This window comes from Hyperolius riggenbachi, chromosome 1 (assembly GCF_040937935.1).
Source record: "Hyperolius riggenbachi isolate aHypRig1 chromosome 1, aHypRig1.pri, whole genome shotgun sequence".
NCBI lineage: Eukaryota > Metazoa > Chordata > Amphibia > Anura > Hyperoliidae > Hyperolius > Hyperolius riggenbachi.
Genome location: NC_090646.1, coordinates 445,690,501 through 445,712,323, shown reverse-complemented (window position 1 = coordinate 445,712,323; position 21,823 = coordinate 445,690,501). Strand labels below are relative to the sequence as shown.

The 21,823-nt window shown below is 42.8% G+C and overlaps 1 protein-coding gene across 2 annotated transcripts in view; it reads right to left on the bottom strand.

The window, feature by feature from the left end:
* SPPL3 (signal peptide peptidase like 3) overlaps positions 1 to 21,823 on the bottom strand; it is a 97,117-nt gene that overhangs the window by 27,810 nt on the left and 47,484 nt on the right. For both annotated transcript variants that reach the window (XM_068238682.1, XM_068238680.1), the window contains exons 2-3: positions 10,118 to 10,195; positions 4,719 to 4,804 (exon numbers count right to left, since the gene is read on the bottom strand). In XM_068238682.1, the coding sequence (XP_068094783.1) occupies positions 4,719 to 4,804; positions 10,118 to 10,195 (164 nt within the window). The remainder of the gene's footprint in view (positions 1 to 4,718; positions 4,805 to 10,117; positions 10,196 to 21,823) is intronic.

Here is a 21,823-nt window from a genome sequence, read left to right as displayed (position 1 = left end):
TTGAATAAAAGTTATATGGATTTGCATTATAGTGGTGTAGCCAATGTTTTACAGAATTTGTCTCTTTCCAAATTCTCACACTGATAAATAACGCCTTCATGATAATCCTCTTCCAAAACAAGTATTGCAATCTTGATTAATTAGGTACTTCTTGTGTTCCCATGTAAGCCAACGTCATCAACTCACCCTTCAGGTACCCAAGCTCCTAAAACATTAGAATAGCACTGTGCAATGCAGCACAACTTGACTGGCTCACAAAAGCCAGATTTCTGCTCTCAGGCAAAAACTAAACAGCAGTTGCTTTTTGCTTTATGTAGAATGGCATAGAAAAAAAAAACAAGAAAAAAAAAAAAAACACCTCTGCATACCAACACAAAGTACATAGTATTTCAGTTTTCATTACAAAATAATCAAAATTCCCTCTCACTGTGAACTACCTTCCGTAGGTATGAACTGATACTTTATGATCATGCTGTGTTAAATGCAAGAATGGTCTGATTACTTCAAATCAAGAACTGAAGAACTGTATAAAAAAAGTTATATTAGTATTAGAGTACGTGTTACACAATCTGATCACTAATTGGTTAGCAGCCTCACCACCTCAGTCCATCCACTCTCCAGTATAGCAGTGGTGAGGTCAGAGACAGATTGCTCCTTCTGTATAACTAAAAAACAAACCTTTCTGTTACTAGTTAGGGTCTTGAATTCATAGCTATTAGGACTAGTGGTGGTGACAGTTTGACTGATGATTGACAGCCTGGGGCATACAGAGCTATCCATTAGGATTATGTAACTCTGAAAATGTTAATGACCCCTGCTCTAGCTTTCATCTTACTTTTAGGTTCCACATAGGGAGATTTCCCATTACTTTTTCTCAATGATAAGGTAGCCAAGAACAAGTGAGACAAAATCTCCAAAAAGGGCACAATGACAAAAATATTAAAGGCGGCCACTAACTATCCAATTTGCCGATCGTTTACGTTTGTGACCACTAACTGACAAAAATCTCCTAACCCATCCGACCAGATTGATGGGATCAATCATAATATTAATCTGATCAGATTGGTTAGATTTTTTTTTCCATTATTGGTCACAAATGATGATGGATTTTTCAGACCATAAGACGCACCTAGTTTTAGAGGGGGGAAAAAAAAAAAAAAAAAAAACTAAACCTGGTGAGTCCATTATCCAGGAGCGTCTTATGGACCTTTTCTCCCCCCCCCCCCCCCTCCCAAGCTGACTATCTACACTGCCCAGTTACAATAACCTCTGCTTCTCCAGCAGTTACACTGCACTACATTACACTTACTCCTAATGACCCACCAATTACAATACTCTAACCCCGGTTGCCCAACTACCCTATAACTGGCACTTGTTGAGTCTGGGATCTCTTGAGGGTGGCATTTGCATCCACCAATTACATGAGGCTTTGGATCAGCAGGCAAAGTGTGGAGGAGGAATTGCTTGAGACAAATTTGGGGCAGACAGGATTAAAGCAGCTATAGCAGCTTAGCCACTTCAACTGTGTGCTGGGGCATCGAGCAAAGCAATGCAGAGCCTGTGACAAAGAGGGCACAGCAGGCACAGAGAACTGTACACAGCATAGCATGTTGTTATCGCCAGTCAGAGGTGAGAGAATAGCAATGCAGAGCCTGTGACGGAGAGGGCACAGCAGACAGAACTGTATACAGCCTGTATACAGTACCCTGCACAGCACGTTACAGCCGGTCACAGCTGAGAGATTAGCAATGCAGAGCCTGTGACAGAGGGTACAGCAGGAAGATAGGGAACTGTATACAGCCTGTATACAGTACACAGCACAGCATGTTAGAGATGGTCACAGAATCTGCATTGCTATTCTCACAGCTTTGACAGAGAAATCAGGCAGCTAGCAGGGAACTGTATACAGCCTGTATAAAGTACACAGCACAGCATGTTAGAGCCAATGTAGAGCCTGTGACAGAGAGAACACAGCCGACAGAGAACTGTATACAGACTGTATACAGTACACAGCATGTTAGAGATTGTCACAGACTTTGTGTAGCTATTCTCATAGCTCTGACAGAAAGGGCACATCAGGCAGCTAGCAGGGAACTGTATATGGACTGTATACAGTACACAGCACAATGTGTATAGAGCCAATCAAAGCTGTCAGTTTACACAGACAGCTCTTAGCAGTAACATGAGCTTTGCTGGCATTTTGAGGTCGGAAGTATCATTAACCTTACATCAAACCGCAAGATTGACAGTGACCCCAAAGGTCAGGTTACTATTTAGAGCGGTCTGTGTAAACCGGACAACTTTGACTGGCTCTAACGTGATGTGCTGTGCTCTGTGAACAGTCTGTGTGGTCTATCTGCCTGCCATCATGCTTCTGCTCTCGGCTATGAGACGGGAGTGTGGATCGGGGAGACCAAGACAGGGAAACAATGCTGTGCAGAGAAGAGTCGAAGACAGAGGGAGATAAAAATGCTGGAGGCTGCCTGGAGCTTAGGCGGGACCCGGGGAATGCCATTGACTCACCAGCAGGAGGACACGCTGCCGCTCAGCCCCAGACACCAGGAGGTAGGCGGGGCCTACAGACTGGAGCAGGAAGAGGACATTCCAGCCAAGCTAGTGGACTCAGAGCGGCTAACAGTGAGAGAGGAGCCGCGGCTGGTTCGGCTGGAATCTGATCGTAAGTTCTGAGCACTCTGAAATTACATTCTGACTATAAGATGCACAGACTTTTCCCCCCTAGTTTTGAGGGAGAAAAAGTGTGTCTTATAGTCCAAAAAATATGGTAATTTCTGATCATTCATACGAAGAATCATTCGTAAACGATCAAATTATATTGTTAGTTGCCACTTTTAATTAGGGCCCATTTCCACTACATCCAGAGTTTGCAGCGTTACCCCACATGCAAGATGTACAGGGAACCGCTGCCTATTCCTGTAATGGTTTGCTGTTCAGATCGCACTGCGATTTTTGCAGCACCCAAACCCCTATAAAAAGGATAAGCGATTTGGGCTGAAGATTTGCAGAAGTACAGGAGCCACGGTCAAATTGGAAATAAGCCAAACAAAGCCTTTGCCGCTTTTTTTTTTTTTTATATATAAGTAAGAAACTCAGTCTGGATGAAACTTTATTAAGGCCTATTGTTACCACTTGATGTTTTTAACAACACGCAGTGATGCAATCTGCAGGGACATCAGAAACGCTTAGACTGCTGTCTGAGGGCCCCCATCCATGCGTTGCATACATTGCTGCATGCATGTGCAGCAACTCCATTCATTATAAACAAATGTGATCCCAACCGCATTATGGAAAGTTGCGGAGCAATGCAGTGCTGTACATCATGATGGCCATCTGCGGTGCCCACAGGGCACACATGGAAACAAGGCCTTAACCACTTTAGCCTTCAGTGTTTCACCTTATGTATCCGAGCACCTTTCACCTCCCATTCATTCGCCAATAACTATCACAACTTATCACAATGAAACTATATCTTGTTTTTCCGCCACCATTTAGGCTTTGTTTGGGTGGTACATTTTGCTTCGAATTATTTTATTATAAATCCCATTTTATCAGGCACATTAAGAAAAAAAATGGAAGAAATTCATTATTTCTCAGTTTTTGGCCATTATAGTTTTAAAATACATGCTACCGTAATTAAAACCCACGTATCTTATTTGCCCTTTTGTCCCAGTTATCACACCATTTAAAGTATGCCCCTATCACAATGTATGGCGCCGATATTTTATTTGGAAATTAAGGTGCATTTTTCAGTTTTGCGTCCATCACTATTTACAAGCCCATAATTTAAAAAAACAGTAATTTACCTTTTTGACATACATATTCATAAAGTTCAGTCTCTAAGGTAACTATTTATGGTTTTTAATTGTATATTTTTTACATTTTTTGTAAGGGGTCAATTTTAAAAGTAAAAAACAAGTCATTTACTGGAAATTTTTATTTCCAGATGTAAATTTACTACTTGGCCACAAGATATCCTTGCAGCTCACTTCTGTATGCGTAGTATTACTATGCAATACGAAAGTAATGCATGGACGTGGGAGCATGGGCTTTGTGAAAGACGGAGCAGTCTTGTAGACTGCATCGGGAACTTAGATCAATGTATGGGAACTGTGTTCCCATTCATTGATCTCCACGCTAACGGGCGTGGGGACAAGCAGCAGCAGGGAAAGCATTTTGGACATATCAGCTACTTGCTAATGCAATGCTATGGGTGATTTTGTATAAAAATCATGTCGCTCAAGTGGGATCACACCCATTCCATTACATAAGCTAGAGCTTTACAAATCACAAGCGCTTAGAAATGGCTTAGTAATATACTGCTAGCGGGTTCCAGGCTGTAATGCTTTATAAATCAAAAAAAAGATGTGCATCTCTCAAAGTTGGTGGGATCATGTAACAAATGGGTCTGGTCAGATATGTCAGAGTTCCTCAACCCTGTCCTCAAGGACCACCAACAGTACATGTTTTGCAGGAAACAATAAACATTCACAGGTGAGGTAGTTAGTGTCTCAGCAGAGCCGATTAACTACCTGTGGGGATTTCTACAAAACATGCACTATTGCATGTTGAGGAAAGGGTTGGGGAACACTGCCATATATTTCAGTCTCAGATTTTTCCAGCCATGTCTAAAGCCTGGCCAATGTGAAGACATAAATGCCCTGGTCATATAACAAACATTAGTGAACACAATCATTTCTTACTATTATTAGTGCTGTTCCCACTAAATGTCCCTGGAGAGCTACCGTCTTTCTCCTTGTCTTGATTTTCAAAGTCCATATTAAGAGATCTGCAATGAATTCAGAGAAATAACGCTTTATGTGCTGCAATGCTAAATAAAATCCATATCAAATTCATTTTTACAGTATACAGTACAGCTGTTTTTGCGTCAGAGATTTAATCAAGTTATTACATTATCTCAGTGCAGAGATATCTGTACAAGTGGCTAGATGATAAAGGTGATCAACTAAAAATGAGACACAAGCCTATGTACATACCTCAGGTTTTTGACACCTAAAATATTAATGATATCTTTGGGTAAAAATCTAATTTGTGTACAGATGTTCCCAATGTTGATAAATTAGTAATCTATTAAAAATCGGACAATTGACCAATGTCTACTGTACATGTCATAGCATGTCTGCACAGCAATCATTGTTAAACTGATACTCAAAACCCATCATGAACGAGTTATGCAGCATATGTAGCTTAAAGGTGCTCTTTTCAAGTAATTCAATGAAATGCAATAAATACGAACGTCAAAGCACATCTCCTTGTTTCCGTTATTAAAACCATGCTTAACCTGTTCCAGATTCAGCCTACTAAAATCTACAGTCAGTTCCTTAAATATTGGGACATGGACAATTCTAATATTTTTGTCTCTACACTATATACAACCACAATGGCTCTGAAAAGAAAGTAACACGATGTGCTTTAACTGTAGACGGTCAGCTTTAATTTGAGGGTATTTACATCCAAATCAGGTGAATGGTGTAGGAATTACAAAAGTTTGCATATGTGCCTCCCACTTGTTAAAGGAGCAAAGGTAATGGGACAGAATAATAATCAAAATTTCACTTTTTAATACTTGGATGCAAATCCTTTGCAGTCAATTACTTGCCAGAAGTTGCCAAACTATTGTGGCCGCCAGCAAGACCACAGATGAAACCCAAAGGATGCTGAGGGACCTTGTGGTCTACAGGAAACTGGAGGAAGCCCCAGGTAAGAGCATATTTGCTTTTGAAGTCTCTGGACCTGAACTATTTCAAAGGACAGAAGGAAAACCTAAAGAAATGCATCCTGTATGTATTTAGAGAGTTTAGCAAATCTAATTCCCCGTCATTTGTGTCGAATCACAAGTTGTAATTTGATCTCTCCAGTGTCACCTGACTGCCACGGCAGAGATGGCAGGTAAGTTCATTTGAAAGCGCAGGATGTTAAAGAGACTCTGAAGTGAGCCTAAATTAACTTTAAAATGCAGTCATGTTAAGCAGTATAACCCCTGCTAAAACGCTGCGATCCCGCGACAAATCGAGGGGTTTATGCCACCGAAATCCCCTCTTCTACCTCCGCGGAGAACTTCCTGATGAGGCAGAGCTTATGGCTGTAGCGTGTCAATCCCCGCCTCTCCCCACCCCTCTCAATCTGCCTTCACAGAGAGAGGCGGGGGAGAGGCGGAGAGCCTCGCGGCGACTGACGCACATATAGGCAGAGCTACAGCTGAAAGCTCTGCCACCATGAGCAGCAAAATCCACGACCAAGAAAGTAGTGTATTTTGCAGGGGGATTTGGGGGGTATAAACCCCTCGTTTTGCCGCGGGATAGCAGCATTTTAACAGGGTTATACTGCTTAACATGACTGCATGTTAAAGTGAATTTAGACTCGCTTCAAAGTCTATTTAATATGTCTGCTTCCATGAATCAGGAAGTAGAAAGTGCAGATTTTTTAGGATTTGTATCAGTTGCAACAAAAAGGTTTGCGGTTTCAAGGTTATTATGCTGTTGTATATATGTAAATAGGAACTGTCACAAAAATCTTTACATTTATAACACATACAAATCAGTATTAAGTTTCTTCCTGAGTAAAATGAGCCATAAATTACTTCTCTCCCATGTTGCTGGCATTTACAGTAAGTAGTAGAAATCTGACATTACCGACAGGTTTTGGGCTAGTCCATCTCTTCATAGGGGATTCTCAGCATGACCTTTATCCTTTATATAGACACTCCCTGAAAAATATTTATACAAAGATGCTGGCCAGCCTCCCTGCTCACTTTACACTTTCTGGCAGTTAGACGGAGCAACTGCCATTCACTAAGTGCATTTTAAAAATAAAGAAATCCCTGTGAACCCCCCCATGAGGAGATGGGCTACTCCAAAACCTGGGCTCCTTCTCCCTCTCCTCATGTGACGTCTCTGTAGTAAGTCACACATTCACGCCCACAGGGGCTGGGTGAACTATCGCGCAATCCACGCCCTCTTTCGCCCGATCACTCTCGCAGTGAAATTTATAGCCGCGCCCACCTGATGACACAGGCAGGTCCTGCAGCGCCCGGCATCAGCGATGTCTAACACATTGCAACACCCTGCCTACCTATGATGTTATAGGCAGGGTACCATCAAACAGGTGGCAGGGACCCTCATACCATTGAGGGAGCGCTACATATGTGAGTATAAACCCATTTCCCAATCCCTTGATCTTTAATGATCAGCATAACACTAGATTTGTTAGTTTTAGTTACCATAGTGACAGGGTCACACATCTAATTCCGGGTCATCCCCTTCAGAATGCCATATAAACCTTTGTGTGCAGAGCAGTGACACACTTGAAGGCTTGGATACGCCGAAACGTGTCGTGTAGTCACTGCACACAGACACCTATAGGAAGGCGCCCATTGTCCACTACCAGCTGGGACATCCATCCACTGCAAGTCACAGAGGAGGAACAGGTTGCCACCCTTGGTTGTCTTGTCGGGCTCTTGCCCACTATATGCCTATCATTTATTGTCTTCTAGTAAGTGTTTTTAATAATTTGCGTGTCCGAGGAATAAATAACTTTAATGCACTACGGAGCGCCCCTTTTGCTCTTTTTCTACTCCAAAACCTGTCGGTTCTGTCAGATTTCTACTACTTACTGCAAGTGACAGCAACATAGGAGAAAAGTAATTTATGGCTCATTTTACTCCGGAAGAAACTTACTTCTTAATTGTATATGTTTCCATATATTTTAAATTTTAAGATTTTCGCGACAGAGGTCCATTAAGGGCTTGAAACTATTTCTACCTGCTGGTTTTATTTCACTAATAAAGCATCACAATTTATGAAGATTCAAGCCTGCCAAGGCCAATGCAGGAATACATAAATCTAACTGCAGAAACTATTTCTGGAATTCAATCAACACTTATTTATGTCTATAACTACCATGGTCACCCAAAAAAAACATTCGAGCTAATTCTGCACATTCAAAAATGGTAATAGGTCATGTTAATAGGATTCATGTATCATAAGAGTGCTACAAACATTTAAAAAGAATCTGTACTGTCCAATTTTTACAATAAAAAAAAAAAAACAAAAAAACAAAAAAAAAAACATACCAATCGAGTCACTGATCTCCTGGATCCCTCTTTGGGGTTCCCGCCGCGATCCTGGTTTTAATCACCAGTTTTAGGCAGGGTTTACAAACATGGCCGCTCACCAGGAAGTGGTGTGCGCGTGTGTATTCTATATCTATATCATGTTACAGTATACTACAAGTTTTTATTACACAGTTAATTATCTGCACTCCAGTCTGGGATTCGCAGTTTCTCAGCATGTGACAGGCAGCTCCTTCCCCCCTCAGCCTCACAAACAGCATCAGACAAGCTGAAACTGAGAGCAGTCTGTGAGGAGTAAACAAAGCACACAGAGCCTGCAGGGGGCGTGCATAACTTGTATTCATTACAATAGAGGCAGCCCATTCCTCCCTGGGTCCACAAAGCTTTACAAAAAAAAGATTAGATATATTACAGAGACATTGCAACTAGAAAAGGCTGCCGTAATCCAGACCACATTAGAACAGGTATAGGAACTTATAGGATAGAAGAAATAAGGCTGAAAAATTAGTTACAGAGTCTAAGTAATTCTTGTTCGTTTCAAACTTCTGCTGTAAAAAAGAAAAACCAGTGCCTCAGATGCTACAATGAGCACACACACAATAGGATTTCAAATCTCACACAAACAATTCGGCTTCAAGAGACAGAGGAGGCACCGAAGCAACTAAGTATTAAAAATCTTGTCAAACAGCAGTTAAGGTGAATGTTTTACTAGGTAGAAAATTCATAGTATGGGGAAACCGCCAAGTCCTATTGTATTCTGTAACCGCTCTTGTAGTGCAAGTACCCTCCAAGATGTGCACTTACTTAGCTTTAGGGAATTGGAGAATAAAGATCACTTTCCTAATGAGTTAGCCGAGATGTTAGAAGAATTCTGTTGAGACTAGAGATGGGGTTGGGCATCGGTTGGGAAGAGGGTTTCAGGGTAAGGGAGGGGGGTCTTAGGTTAGGCATCAGGAGCGCTTGTGTGAGAGAAAGGTTATGCTATAGTAAAATATTGGTAAAGATAACCAATATATTACTATAGGAATTGAATAGTGGACTATCGGTAATGTTACCAATATTCCAGTAGTGGTTCTCTTTGGCCAACAAATTACCGCAGCCCCCCCCCCCCCTTTTTTAAATGTAAACATACTGGAGGCTTAAAGAGTAACTCTAGTGAAAATAATGTAATAAAAAAAGTGCTTCATTTTTGCAATAAATTATGTATAAATGATTTAGTCAGTGTTTGCCCATTGTAAAAGCTTTCCTCTCCCTGATTTACACTCTGCCATTTATCACATGGTGACATTTTTACTGCTGGCATGTTAGGTCAGTGGAGGAGATGTTGCTTGCTTTTTTGGCAGTTGGAAACAGCTGTAAACAGCTGTTATTTCCCACAATGCAACAAGGCGCCCACAGTGTGATGTCAAGACCTCGGCTTTCTCCAGCCGCATCCACTCTGATCGCTCCCGTGCCCCCGTCCTCTGCTGACCGAAGCCTCGGGAACCGGGTTTCGTCACTTAAGTCAGTGGGAGCCAGTCAAACTTAAGAGAATTGCACTGTTTGTGTATCTCTCCAGCAGCCGCTGGAGAAATACGTAGAGGGCGCACTTCTCCTGCGTAGCTGGCCGCAACTGATGGAAGTGTGGGAACCTGGTTCTCGAAGCTGCAGGCAGTGGAGGATGGCGGTGTGGGAGAGATCCGAGCAGATGGGGCTCGAGGAAGCCCCAGGTATGCATAAAATCTTTTAATGTTTCAGCTCTGAGTCCCTTTAAGCTCCCATGTGACATTATCCTAGTGGATTTTGATAAACTATAGGTACGTGTAAAATGACACTTGAAAAAAAGTAGTTTGAGATTTAGAGCTTGCATTTTATTGCCTTGAAGTCTATCATGGTTTTGTGTCCTTACTGCAATGTGCAATGCAGTACAATTTAATAAAAGACAGCTTGGTTATTTAGAAAAATAAAATATTTCTGGGGCCTCCATTCGAAGTCCTGTAACTAGGAGTCCTATCTTGCAATAACACTCACCTGAAACTGCCATAGACTATAAGGAGTATAGAAATCAGGAACGTGGAGACTTGACTGGAATCCACCAGGGAATATGCCCTGCAAAAACAAAACAAAAATAAGTCACATAAAAAGCACTCAAAAAAAAAAAAAAAAAAAAAAAAAAGAGAACACTTTCGCATGTATACATGGTTATAATACTGTGCCTGCAAAACAGAAGCTTTTACTAAATCGAATATAAAAATACCAACAACCAGACATCACTTTCCTCTCATTCACATGGAAGCCTTTGCTGGAAAAATGAAAATGCGGCACTATGCAGGCTCTCCGTGGAGAAGATGGCGGTTTCCATGCTACAGGAGCCTGTAGGTAAGTAATGCCATTCAGCCCAAACCCCACAATCGCACACATTATGGGGAGGGTCATTCAAAAAAAGTTATTTTCAATTTATGCAGCTTAGCAGTAGACCAATCAAAATCATCAGGTGCCAAAGTGAATTAGTCCACTTCAAAGCTTTATGTAACAATTTTCGCATTTATTGAAAATTATTTGCATATCAAAGGACTTATTACAGCATGCTAAAGTGTAAACTGCACAATAGATTTTAACACCTTAGAATATACATATGTATGTATGCATGCATGCATGCATGAATGAGGGATGAGTAATTAAAGGATGCCTGAACTAAGAAGGATATGGAGGCTGCCATAATCTCCTTTTAAACAAGATCAGTTGCCTGGCTGTGCTGCTGATCATCTGCATTTAATACTTTTAGCCATAGACCCTGAACAAGCATACAGATCAGATATGTAGCTAAATTCAGACTTTAGTTGCAAGCTGAACACTCGTTTCAGATGTGTGATCTAGATTCTACTGCAGTTAAAGAGATCAGAAGGACTGCTGGAGAGCTGGTATGGTTTAAAGGGAAGGTCCGAGCACCATAAAAATAAAAAATCCACTTACCCCGGGCTTCCTCCAGACCCCTGCATCCATTCTATGCCCTCACTACAGAGCTCCGGTAGCTCCTGGTCCCCTCCGGTGCAGATGCCGACCTCGCCAGGTCAGCATCCGGGTCGACTATTCCTGCGTGTACTGTGCAGGCGGAGAACTACTGCACCAGTGCAATACAGTCCTTATGTCAGTGAGATTCAGAGCTGCAGTGGGCATCTCGCACCAGAGGGGACCCTGGGCCACCGGCGGTAAGCGGAGCTGTGGAGATGGCACAGGACGGCTGGCAGGGGCTGGAGGAAGCCGCAGGTAAGTGGATTTTTTTTTTTTTATTTCTAGCATGCTCGGATGTCCTTTAAAAAGGGAAATAAAACAGCACCCATATCCCTCTCAGTGCAGTGGTCCTAAACTGCTCTCCTGTTAGGCCTCTCACACAGATGGCAAACCAGCACACAACGCGCCATTTAGATGCCCAATTGCCACAAATAAGCTCTATCCAGTTGTAGAATGATGCAACGGAATGGGAGCACTTGTAACCACATACATCCGTAGTTGACACATGGTACAGTTACTATACAGTAAAATACTGTTGCACATCATGTCTGTGTATGGCAGTCATCCATTCAGGTGTGCATGCATGAGACCACCTTCAATGCTGGATGGTTGCAGACAACTGCAAGTGCCCAGCAAATACACAGAAGCGGCTGACAAGCAGTTATGTATTGAAAGAGCCCTTTCTCTTTCAAATATTTTGTCTGGCCCTTGCCTTGACTAACAGCCCCGAAAAGATAGTCAGTAATACAGTCAGATGAACTTCAGGTGTGTGATGGAACAATAAAACAATTTGTGCTCCTGCAAGTCTGTATGCGGGTCCAACACAAGCATCCACTCCCCTAAAGTGAGAGGACCTTAAATTGGATTGTACTTTCTCTTTGTGGCTGGATAGTGTAATGGTTAAGGGCTCTGCCTCTGACACAGGAGGCCAGGGTTCGAATCTTGGCTCTGCTTGTTCAGTAAGCCAGCACCTATTCAGTAGGAGACCTTGGGCAAGTCTCCCTAACACTGCTACTGCCTATAGAGCGCGCCCTAGTGGCTGCAGCTCTGGCGCTTTGAGTCCGCCAGGAGAAAAGCGCAATATAAATGTTCTGCGTTTGTTTTTGTCTTTCATGGACGCAGACCTAAAGTGTGGTTTTTGTTTTTTTTAAAGGGAGCACTCATTTTTAAGTAACCACAAAGATGTATGAGACCGCACTAGCGATGTCTGGGAATGGGCGTGCAGCGGATCCATCCCTGTACCCACAGGGTATAGCGTACAATTTTTCCAAGACGATCCAGCACAGCTCTTTTAATCAAAAGTTTATTTTATTGGATCATAAAAATACAAACATTAAAGCTGCATAGTGGCTATGGTCCACCGTTTCGGACCATCACAGTCCTTGTTCACGCCACACAGCCAAATGAACAACTGCAGACATGCTCTTTATATAGTCAAAGCTCCAACAAGGCAACCAATCAGAGGACCCTATGCAAATGACTGGACCTGATGGGGAACTACAGGGCTTGTCCACAAAGGGTATCGCCCTCCCACTCCATTGGTCAAACATTTTAAAATGCATGATGTCATTGCAGTAACATAAACCTGTAAATAGAAACAGTTCTACCTCTGATCTATAGCACCTGTTAAACATCAAAAAAGATCCTGGGAGGAATCCAGGGCATCATGATGCAGAGGGCATGGGTTTGGATGTGTCATATACAGTAAAAAAACTGTAAACGAAGGAACACCGAGCGCTGCCCGCCGTCGCCATGGCAACCACCGTCACATGACACCAATGCGGAAGGACGTACGCAATGACGCCTCTACTGGCGTCCTAATGCCACCGCGATGTGGAAAAACAGACGCATAGTACGCGTATAAAAATACGGGACAGACAGACAAAAATACCCATGCCCAATGCTATCAATAGGTGACCTGGACTCAACCCATAAAATAACACCCCTAGTTCTATAATGCATAGTAAAAAAGAGTGCATAAGAACCTATGATACAAAAGTGACAATGAGAAGGGGACCCAAAGGACACCCCCCAACCCCAAACAACAGACCCAGAGCCATGGAACATCTACCATACAAAATTTAAGTCGTATTCCTTATTTAATCCCCCACGACCAATAGTCCCCAATTCCCTAATCCAACGCGCCTCTCTTTTTAACAATTCTCTACCCCTATCACCCCTGAACCCACGGGGCACCCCATCAATAACTTGGACTCTAAGCTGACTAACATCATGTCTAAATTGAACAAAATTCTCTGAGACTGCATGATATTATAATAGATTGATAATATGGATTTGTGTTTGGAAACACGATCTCTGAGCTCCTGTGTGGTTTTTCCCACGTAGCAGCTGCCACATGGACATTTAAGCATATAAACAACAAAGCGTGAACAACAAGAAAAGCGACCTCTAATCGCATATCTCTTACCAGAAGAAGGGTGAGAAAAATCATCACCTCTAATAATGCTATGGCACATGTGGCAGCTGAGACAAGGGAAGGTACAACCCACACGGGGCACCTGTATGTTAGACCCACGATTAGGGTCGGAGTGAACAAGCCTGGATCTTAAAGAGGGGGCCCTTCTGTAGGAAAATAAAGGAGGCTGCTGGAATTCAGGAACATGTGGGAGGGAATCTTTAAGGGTGCGCCAATGTTTCGTAACAATACGTTGTACCTCATCACTGATAGTATTGAAAGTAGAAACAAATGCTATTCATTTTTAAATAGGCAGTAAATGTTTCCATGTTTTTATTATCAATAACAAATACATAAAATAAAAAGCTTAAAAGCATCAGCATATTTGTATGGCTTCAGATCTCATCCAACTGCAATCTGTACTACACTTGTGTATGCGCAGAAACAGTTTAGATTATGTATACGGCTAAACTACCGTCAAAATAGCCTCGCATGGCTTTTTTACCAAGAAACTACAAGCCTTTTCTAAAAGGCTGGAACCTGTAAAACCAGATGTCTAAACTAAAATAGCATGACCTAGCAGCTTCATCATTCAGCCATTCACAATAACATTACACCATTATGTAAAAGTTTAAAGTTAGGTAAAGCATTGTAACCCATGGCTTGTGAAAATGTGTGAAGTGGCATGGTGGCAAACATGCAATCAGAATCTAGTGAAAACTGAATCCCAGTACAGAACAGAGGGTGGAACAATCAAAGTATCTAGTTACATTTTTATTGGTGCCACACTAGTAACTATGGGTAAATACACAGTAAAGACTAACTTCAAACTGAAATGTGTAAGATTTGGTTAGAGTGGAAAGTGATTGGTATTCAGGAGTAGCAAACATACATAGTTTAAGAGTCAAATCTGTCTATGTTAGCAGGGCTGTGAAGTCGGAGCAATTTTGGGTACATGGAGTCTGAGTCTGGTTTCAATAAACGGAGTTGGATGTTTTTTGTACCAAATCCATAGCCTTGGTAAGAATTAGACTTAAGCCCCATACACAGGTTCAACCGCGGTCCTTTATGCAGCACCATTGTTGAACAGCTTTTGTTGTGAAACAAGTTCTAACCGCTAAAAAACTTATTTTGCTATTGTTCAAAAAGCTGATAAGATGCCAATCCAACAATTGGATTGACTTATCAGTCTTATCAGCTGTTTGAACAATTGAGAGACTTTTTTTAGTTGTTGCAACTTGTTTCACAACAGACGTTGTTCAACAATTGTGTTGCATAAAAGACCGCTGTTGAGCGTGTGTATGTGGCTTAAGAAGTCGAAGTCCCATCGTTGGATATGGGAAAATGGAAGTAGTGGAAGGCAAACTGAGTGAAAACTCTGTTCCGTTTGCTACTAAAACAAGTGTGAACCGGGTCTTAAATGAAAGTTAGAACTTCGTTTGTTGAAGCATTTAGAGAATTTTTTTTTTTTTTACTGTGCAACTTAACGTGGACCTGAACCCATAACTCCTCTCTGCTCTAAAAGATACACAACAGCAATACACAACCTTTAAGCAAAAAACATTCGTTACAGCGGATAGTTACTAATCCTAAAATAAACCTGCACTGTTTTTACTTCCCGATTCATGAAAGCAGACATATTGTTTACAGCCTATGCTATCAAATGGGCTTGTCTGCTTATCTGCCATAGGCAGTCATGTAACACGGGAGGATCAAATTACAAATTGTGATTAGACGCAAATGAGGGGGAATTAAACAGGCTAAACTCTCTAAGTACATATAGGGTGAATTTCTCTACGTTTTCCTTCTGTCCTGTGCAAGAGTTCAGATCCACTTTAATAAAGATGCACCAAGCCTTAAAGTGCATCCGAGATGAACTTTTATACATTGCATAATTGTGTTCCTTACATATAGGTTATAGGGCATTCCTCAAGCCAATTTTTTTTTTTGTTTTAATACTCAAATTCCTTATAAACTAAACAAGCCTCGCCCACAGCGTCTCCAAAATGCCAAGGCACTCAGACCCATGTAGCAAGGGCTTATGGGAGCTCAGTGTGGGCAGGAGGAGGTGATGGATGCTAGCGAGAGATTTCAGAGGCAAAGGGGAGGGGGGAAGTGAATTTTTCACAGGCTGAGGGGTGGAGATGCAGTTGCAGATTACCTGTGTAATGATGACAAACAGAACATAGCCGCTCTCATTGTATCACAGGAATAAATCATCTTAAACTGGTGAAGCTGTATGCAGCCAGATTTGCTGTGTAAACTATCTAAACTTTAGATAAGATATATAGACAAGTTACTTGTTATAGTTCGTTTTTAATCTCGGATCCGCTTTAAAGAGAACCCGAGGTGGGTTTGAAGAATGTTATCTGCATACAGAGGCTGGATCTGCCTATACAGCCCAGCCTCTGTTGCCATCCCAAACCCCCCTGAGGTCTCCCTGCACTCTGCAATCCCTCATAAATCACAGCCACGCTGCTGACACACAGCTTGTCAGAGCTGGCTGTGTTTATCTCTATAGTGTCAGTCTGCTGCTCTCCCCGCCTCCTGCAGAACTTCGGTCCCCGCCTGCTTCTCTTCCTTCCCCGCTGATTGGAGGGAAGGGACAGGGGGGCGGGGACCGGAGCTATGCAGGAGGCGGGGAGCAGCCGAGACTGACACTACAGATGTAAACACAGCCTCACAGCACGGCTGTGATTTATGAGGGAATGCAGAGTGCAGGGGGACCTTAGGGGGGGGGGGGGTTGGGATAGCAACAGAGGCTGGGCTGTATAGGCAGATCCAGCCTCTGTATGCAGATAACATTCTTTAAACACACCTCGGGTTCTCTTTAAAGAGCATAAGGGTCATCGCTTTCCTGCAGTGCAGCAGCATAAAAAGGTTTCCTGCAAGGATCAAGACTCAATCCTACATAGGAGCCAGTAAAAATTAGTCAAGCTTCCACACTGGTCAATGAAGTCATCCATTGCATTAAGCACCAACAGGCAAGAGGATATTCTTCAAAACTCTAGGACAGTGGTCCTCAAACTAAGGCCTGCGGGCCGAACGTGGCCCCCTGAGGCTTTATTACCGGTCCCCCACACACAAAATGTATTATAGATGCGGTCAGCTACATCTTTAAATATTGGTGGTCCGCATATAGAATGAAGCCAGAAAGCAGTAATTTGCTGGTTTCCAATCAAATTCCACATCAGGTGACACTGTTGTTCAATTGGACTGCAGGTTGTCACCTGGGTATGCTTCACTGTCTGGCCTGTAAAGACTTGTACATCATTTTATATATAGTCCGGCCCCTAACAGTATGAAGTATGTTGACCCGGCCCTAGACCCAAAACGTTTGGGGACTCCTGCTCAAGGAAATGGTTTTCTTCTTCTAAATGTAGCTTTGCAGTTTCCATGGTTTTATATGCTAAGCTTATACTATTTTTTTTTTTGCATAGGATTACCTTGATACTATTGATCTGTAATTGGGTGGCTCAGCTATTTCATTTAGCATGTTAGCAAGGTGGTTAGAACTCGCTTAGCGGTTAAAGCGGACCCAAACCAAACTTTTTCATTTCAAAATATTTAGTTGCATCACTCTGACACATACAAAGATAAATAAACACTCCTTCAAGCCTATAAGCATGCTTTTCACCCTTCTCTTTTCATAGCTAGGGTTATACAGGGGGCAGCCATTAGCAATTCCTCCTTTGCTAGACACCTGCTATTCAACCAGTTTGCCGGTTTCTGTCCCGGCAATGTGAAAGGGAGGGAGGGGTTCCTCCATTAAATGTAAAATATTTTATATTTGTCAACATGCAGCTGAAAAAAGGCTGCTATTATAATTTAGAAAATAGATTTCTGAAATCTTGTATTTTTTATTTGGGTCCACTAAGCCTGAATGGAGCTTGTACATCATTCTCATGTCTGCATGGATTTCATCATGCACCCCAAAAAACAAACAAATATTGGCCCTGAAGTATGGTTTGGTCATTAGACTAGGACATTTGGTAGGGACTTGATGGCAAGCTCCTATGATGGACGTTCTATGACTTGTATTACTCAGTATCCCTACCCCCCCCCCCCCCAAAAAAAAAGCATTAAAAAAAATGTCAGTTCTGTATGAATGTATAGAATAAAAAGAAAGTCACAAAGGAAGGTAGAATAGAAAGGTGCTGGCACTGCAGCTAGGGGTTCAGGGAGGGTTGCAGGGGTGTAGACCAGGTATCCGGTGCGATGCAGATAGACCAGCGTGCTCAGGCTCAGATAGACATCATATGCAGGCAGAGAAAAGGATGAGAGATGCCGGCACTGCTGTAAACTGCTTGTTTATTCATAAAACATGGTGCAACATCGTGGATTCAATTGTATGCATATTGAGACGTAACATACCGGTTTGCTGGTAAAGCTGTGCGGTGGGTGCTGGGGGATGAAAGCCTTACGGCCGTTTCGCGCTTCTACGGAGGCTGCCTCCGTAGAAGCGCATTTGCGCGAAACGGCCGTAAGGCTTTCATCCCCCAGCACCCACCGCACAGCTTTACCAGCAAACCGGTATGTTACGTCTCAATATGCATACAATTGAATCCACGATGTTGCACTATGTTTTATGAATAAACAAGCAGTTTACAGCAGTGCCGGCATCTCTCATCCTTTTCTCTGCCAGAATAAAAAGAAAGCAGCAGCTGGCATTCTTGCTGCAGGGTGTATTGAGGGCTTATATGGTCTGACAAAGGTGAATTGATCACTATGGCATCTATGCCATTACTCCTTAGGAACGCCACCCTACATAAATTCTTTCCTGTCAGAGCACAAGCCCAGCACTGGCAACAATGCAGTACTGTATAAAACAATTAAAAAATATATATATATATATCCCAAGGGTAGGACAGACTGATTTTGAGATCAATCAGGTAAGTTACTCCTGAGCTACAAGGGAAGGTTGTCGTTTTATTGTAGATTTCATAATTCCATAATCTTTGGGGACAAACTTAATTTCCATGGTCATAGTCTGCTTAGCAACTTTGTACAATAGAAGGTATGCAAAATGAATAAAATTTCATTGAGTGTCAAAATTTGAGATTTTCATTCTGCTCTCATTCATTTTCCTCTGTAAAAACTGTAAACCTTCACAGAATCTGCCTATGCTTCCTAAACAATTTCTGCTTGCGCAGCAGTTTGTCACTGGCTGTTGTGAATTGAGCCAACTCCTAACATTGCCTAGGAATTACTGGACAGGCAGGCTCCAAATTTCCATATAATTTGTCCACACTTGCTATAGCATGTTATTCCATAACAACATTGTTAATGGTGTTGATTGCTCAGGTATGCAAAACGTTGCAATTGATGGATTCATTCAAAAGCAGACAGCCAGTTTAATGTTACAACAAAAACAAAAAACAAAACAAAAAATCAAAACAAGCACCAAACAGCTCACCTACAACTGAACCTAACCTTATCGCCAATCATTATGCTGGGGATACACGGTACGTTTCTGTACCGTGTATCGACCAGCTGATCCGGCCAGCTGACCCCCGCCCGCTCGATTCCCGCCTGCAGACAATGGCAGGGATTCGAGCGCTAATAAGGAAGCGCCGGCGGGGGCGAGCGGTAATCTATCCGCACGCACGAGCGGGGATGCGGCTGGGGTCGATCTGGTGGCTAATCGAGCCTCAGGTCGACCCGTGTATTGCAGGCATTACACTGAACAAACCAGCTATCTGAAAGCGTACAATTCTTACCAACTATTATTTCTTGGGATAGAAGAGTTGGCATAATTAGATACCGTATTTTTCTGACTGTAAGATGCACTCCCACCCCCCCCCCCCCCAAAGTACGTGTTTGGTGTGGAGGGGGGGGGGGGGGGGAGTTGGAGCAATTTTGGGTACCTGGAGTCGGAAAAAAATGCACCGACTCCTAATTTAAACTGTAATTAAAACAGAAAATATGACAAAATGTTTATTTCAGATAATAGTCAAACAATTTATAAATCCACAGTAATAGCTGTGCTTAGTCCACGAAAGTGAAATAAACCAATCAAAATTAGTTACTTGTGCTGCTTCAATAAGCAGTCCGCGTTTTTTTAAAGTCAGATATACATATTGGATTGTGACTGTACAGTATATATGATGTGTACACAGGAATCTCAGGTATATACTAAACAACATCTATATGCTGTAAAAATAAAGCCTGATGTGTAGACGTGTCATTAATAGAGATGGTCAATGAGATGGAAATAATTCTGCAAATGTATGCACTCTTCTCATTTATTTTCTTAAATAATTTGATATGTTAAAATTTGGTTTGGTGACTACCAACTAAAAAGGTACCTGAAACGGATGAAAAGAAAAGTTTTATACATACCTGGGGCTTCTTCCAGCCCCCTTCAGGCTAATCAGTCCCTCGCTGTCCACCTCCAACACCTGGATCTTCTGCTACGAGTCCCGGGTAATTCAGCCAGTCAGCGCAGTTCGGCCACGTGCTTCTTCCACAGCCAGGAGCATTCTGCACCTGCGCAATAAGTGCTGCGCATGAGTAGTACGCTCCCGGCGGCGGAGTGTGTGCATGCACACTACGCCCAACGGGCTCAAGTACCTGGACTCATAACAGAAGAATCCAGGTGGCGGAGGAGGACAGTGAGGGTCTGATTAGCCTGAAGGGGGCTAGAGGAAGCCCCAGGTATGTATAAAACTTTAATTTCATCTGTCTCCGGTTTACTTTGTTACACAGTAGTACTATACATACGCACTCCCCACAGAGCTCAGGGAATCCACTGAGAATGTTGTGCACATTGAACACAGAGGTGTTGTCCATCACCCATAAACCTGGTTCAGCTTGTACCTGAAGAATGTGTAATAGAGGAAGAATCGACTCAGAGTACCTGCACATCACTCTTACATGTATCCACAGTTACATTGCCTAGGGCCTGATAGATGTTCTTTGTTCCGGTCTGTACCTTTTACAAGTACTCTTACCAAGGACTAGCTTTAGTCTAGAGAATAAATATGGCAGTCTACATATCCTCACTTAAGTTGTCTTTTAAAATTCCTAAGCGTTGGCAGTTAGACAAATTTCAGGTTACATACTTTCAATCAACAAGATTGTAATATGCAAATTAGAGGAGTCTGAGTCGAGGAGTCGGAGGAATCCTAAAGTGAGGAGTCGGAGTTGGTGGATTTTGGTACCGACTCCACAGCCCTGGAAGCTGGTGTGTCAGTCCGAATTCTACATTTTCTGTCTCCCTTGTCCCCTCTCCAGTGTCCGCTGTCCTTCGGCCCTCCTGTACCCTCAAGTGTCCAGTCCTCACCCTTTCTGCCCCCCCTCTCTAATGTTGGTGTCATGCTCATTTTGTCCCCTCACAATATCTGTTTCCCACCCTTCTGTCTCCTCCAGACTGCCAATCACAGCTCTTCTCTTCCTGCTCACTTCTCCCTTGCTGATAACACCCAATGGTCTCGAGGGTGGGACCAATCTCCCTCATTGGGAGAAATCACTGCACTCCCTCAGTAGCAGGCTGCTATCAGGAAGAGAAGGGAGCAAGGAAAGCTGATCTGGGGTAGCCTGATTCACTATTTTCCTAAGCTGTGCAGCTATTTCCGTAGCCACTTCAGGGTAACCACAGCCTTCATCTGTATGTAACGGATACCGGAGGGGATGGAATGGGGGACACTCGAGGGGTCTGAGGGGGTGAGGGACTGAGACACTGGAGAGGACTGAAGAAATGGGGTAGGTGACAAGAGGGGACAGGCACACCAAAAGACACAGGGACATAGGGGGACAGAACGACACAGGACGTCAAAGGACAAAGAACGACAAGTTAAAGAGGACACAGGACGTCAAAGGACACAGAACGACAAGTTAAAGAGGACACAGGACGTCAAAGGACACAGGACAAGTTAAAGAGGACACAGGACGTCAAAGGACACAGGACGTCAAAGGACACAGGACGTCAAAGGACACAGGAAACATAGGACACAGGGACAGAAGATGTACAAGAAAGGCACAAAGGGTACAATAATTGGGGAATGGAAGGTGCATAAGACACCCCTGCACCATGGACACTCCAGATAAAAAAAAAAAAATTCTCCTTAGTTTTCGTCCTCCAAACCTCTGTGCGACTTATAGCAAAGATGATGCTGAGGGGAGGAGCAGTCAGTAGGCAATCTGCTTTGGCATCCGTTTTGTGTGCAAAGTTCTCTGTGTAGAGGGAGATCAGTTTTTGTATTGCCTTTCATTGCCTCCGCAGGTATCCGGGCTCTGTGAAAATCTGCAAAATCCGGACTCTCCGTTCAGTTTTCTAAAAACACAGAGCCTACGGATCCATTTTTTGA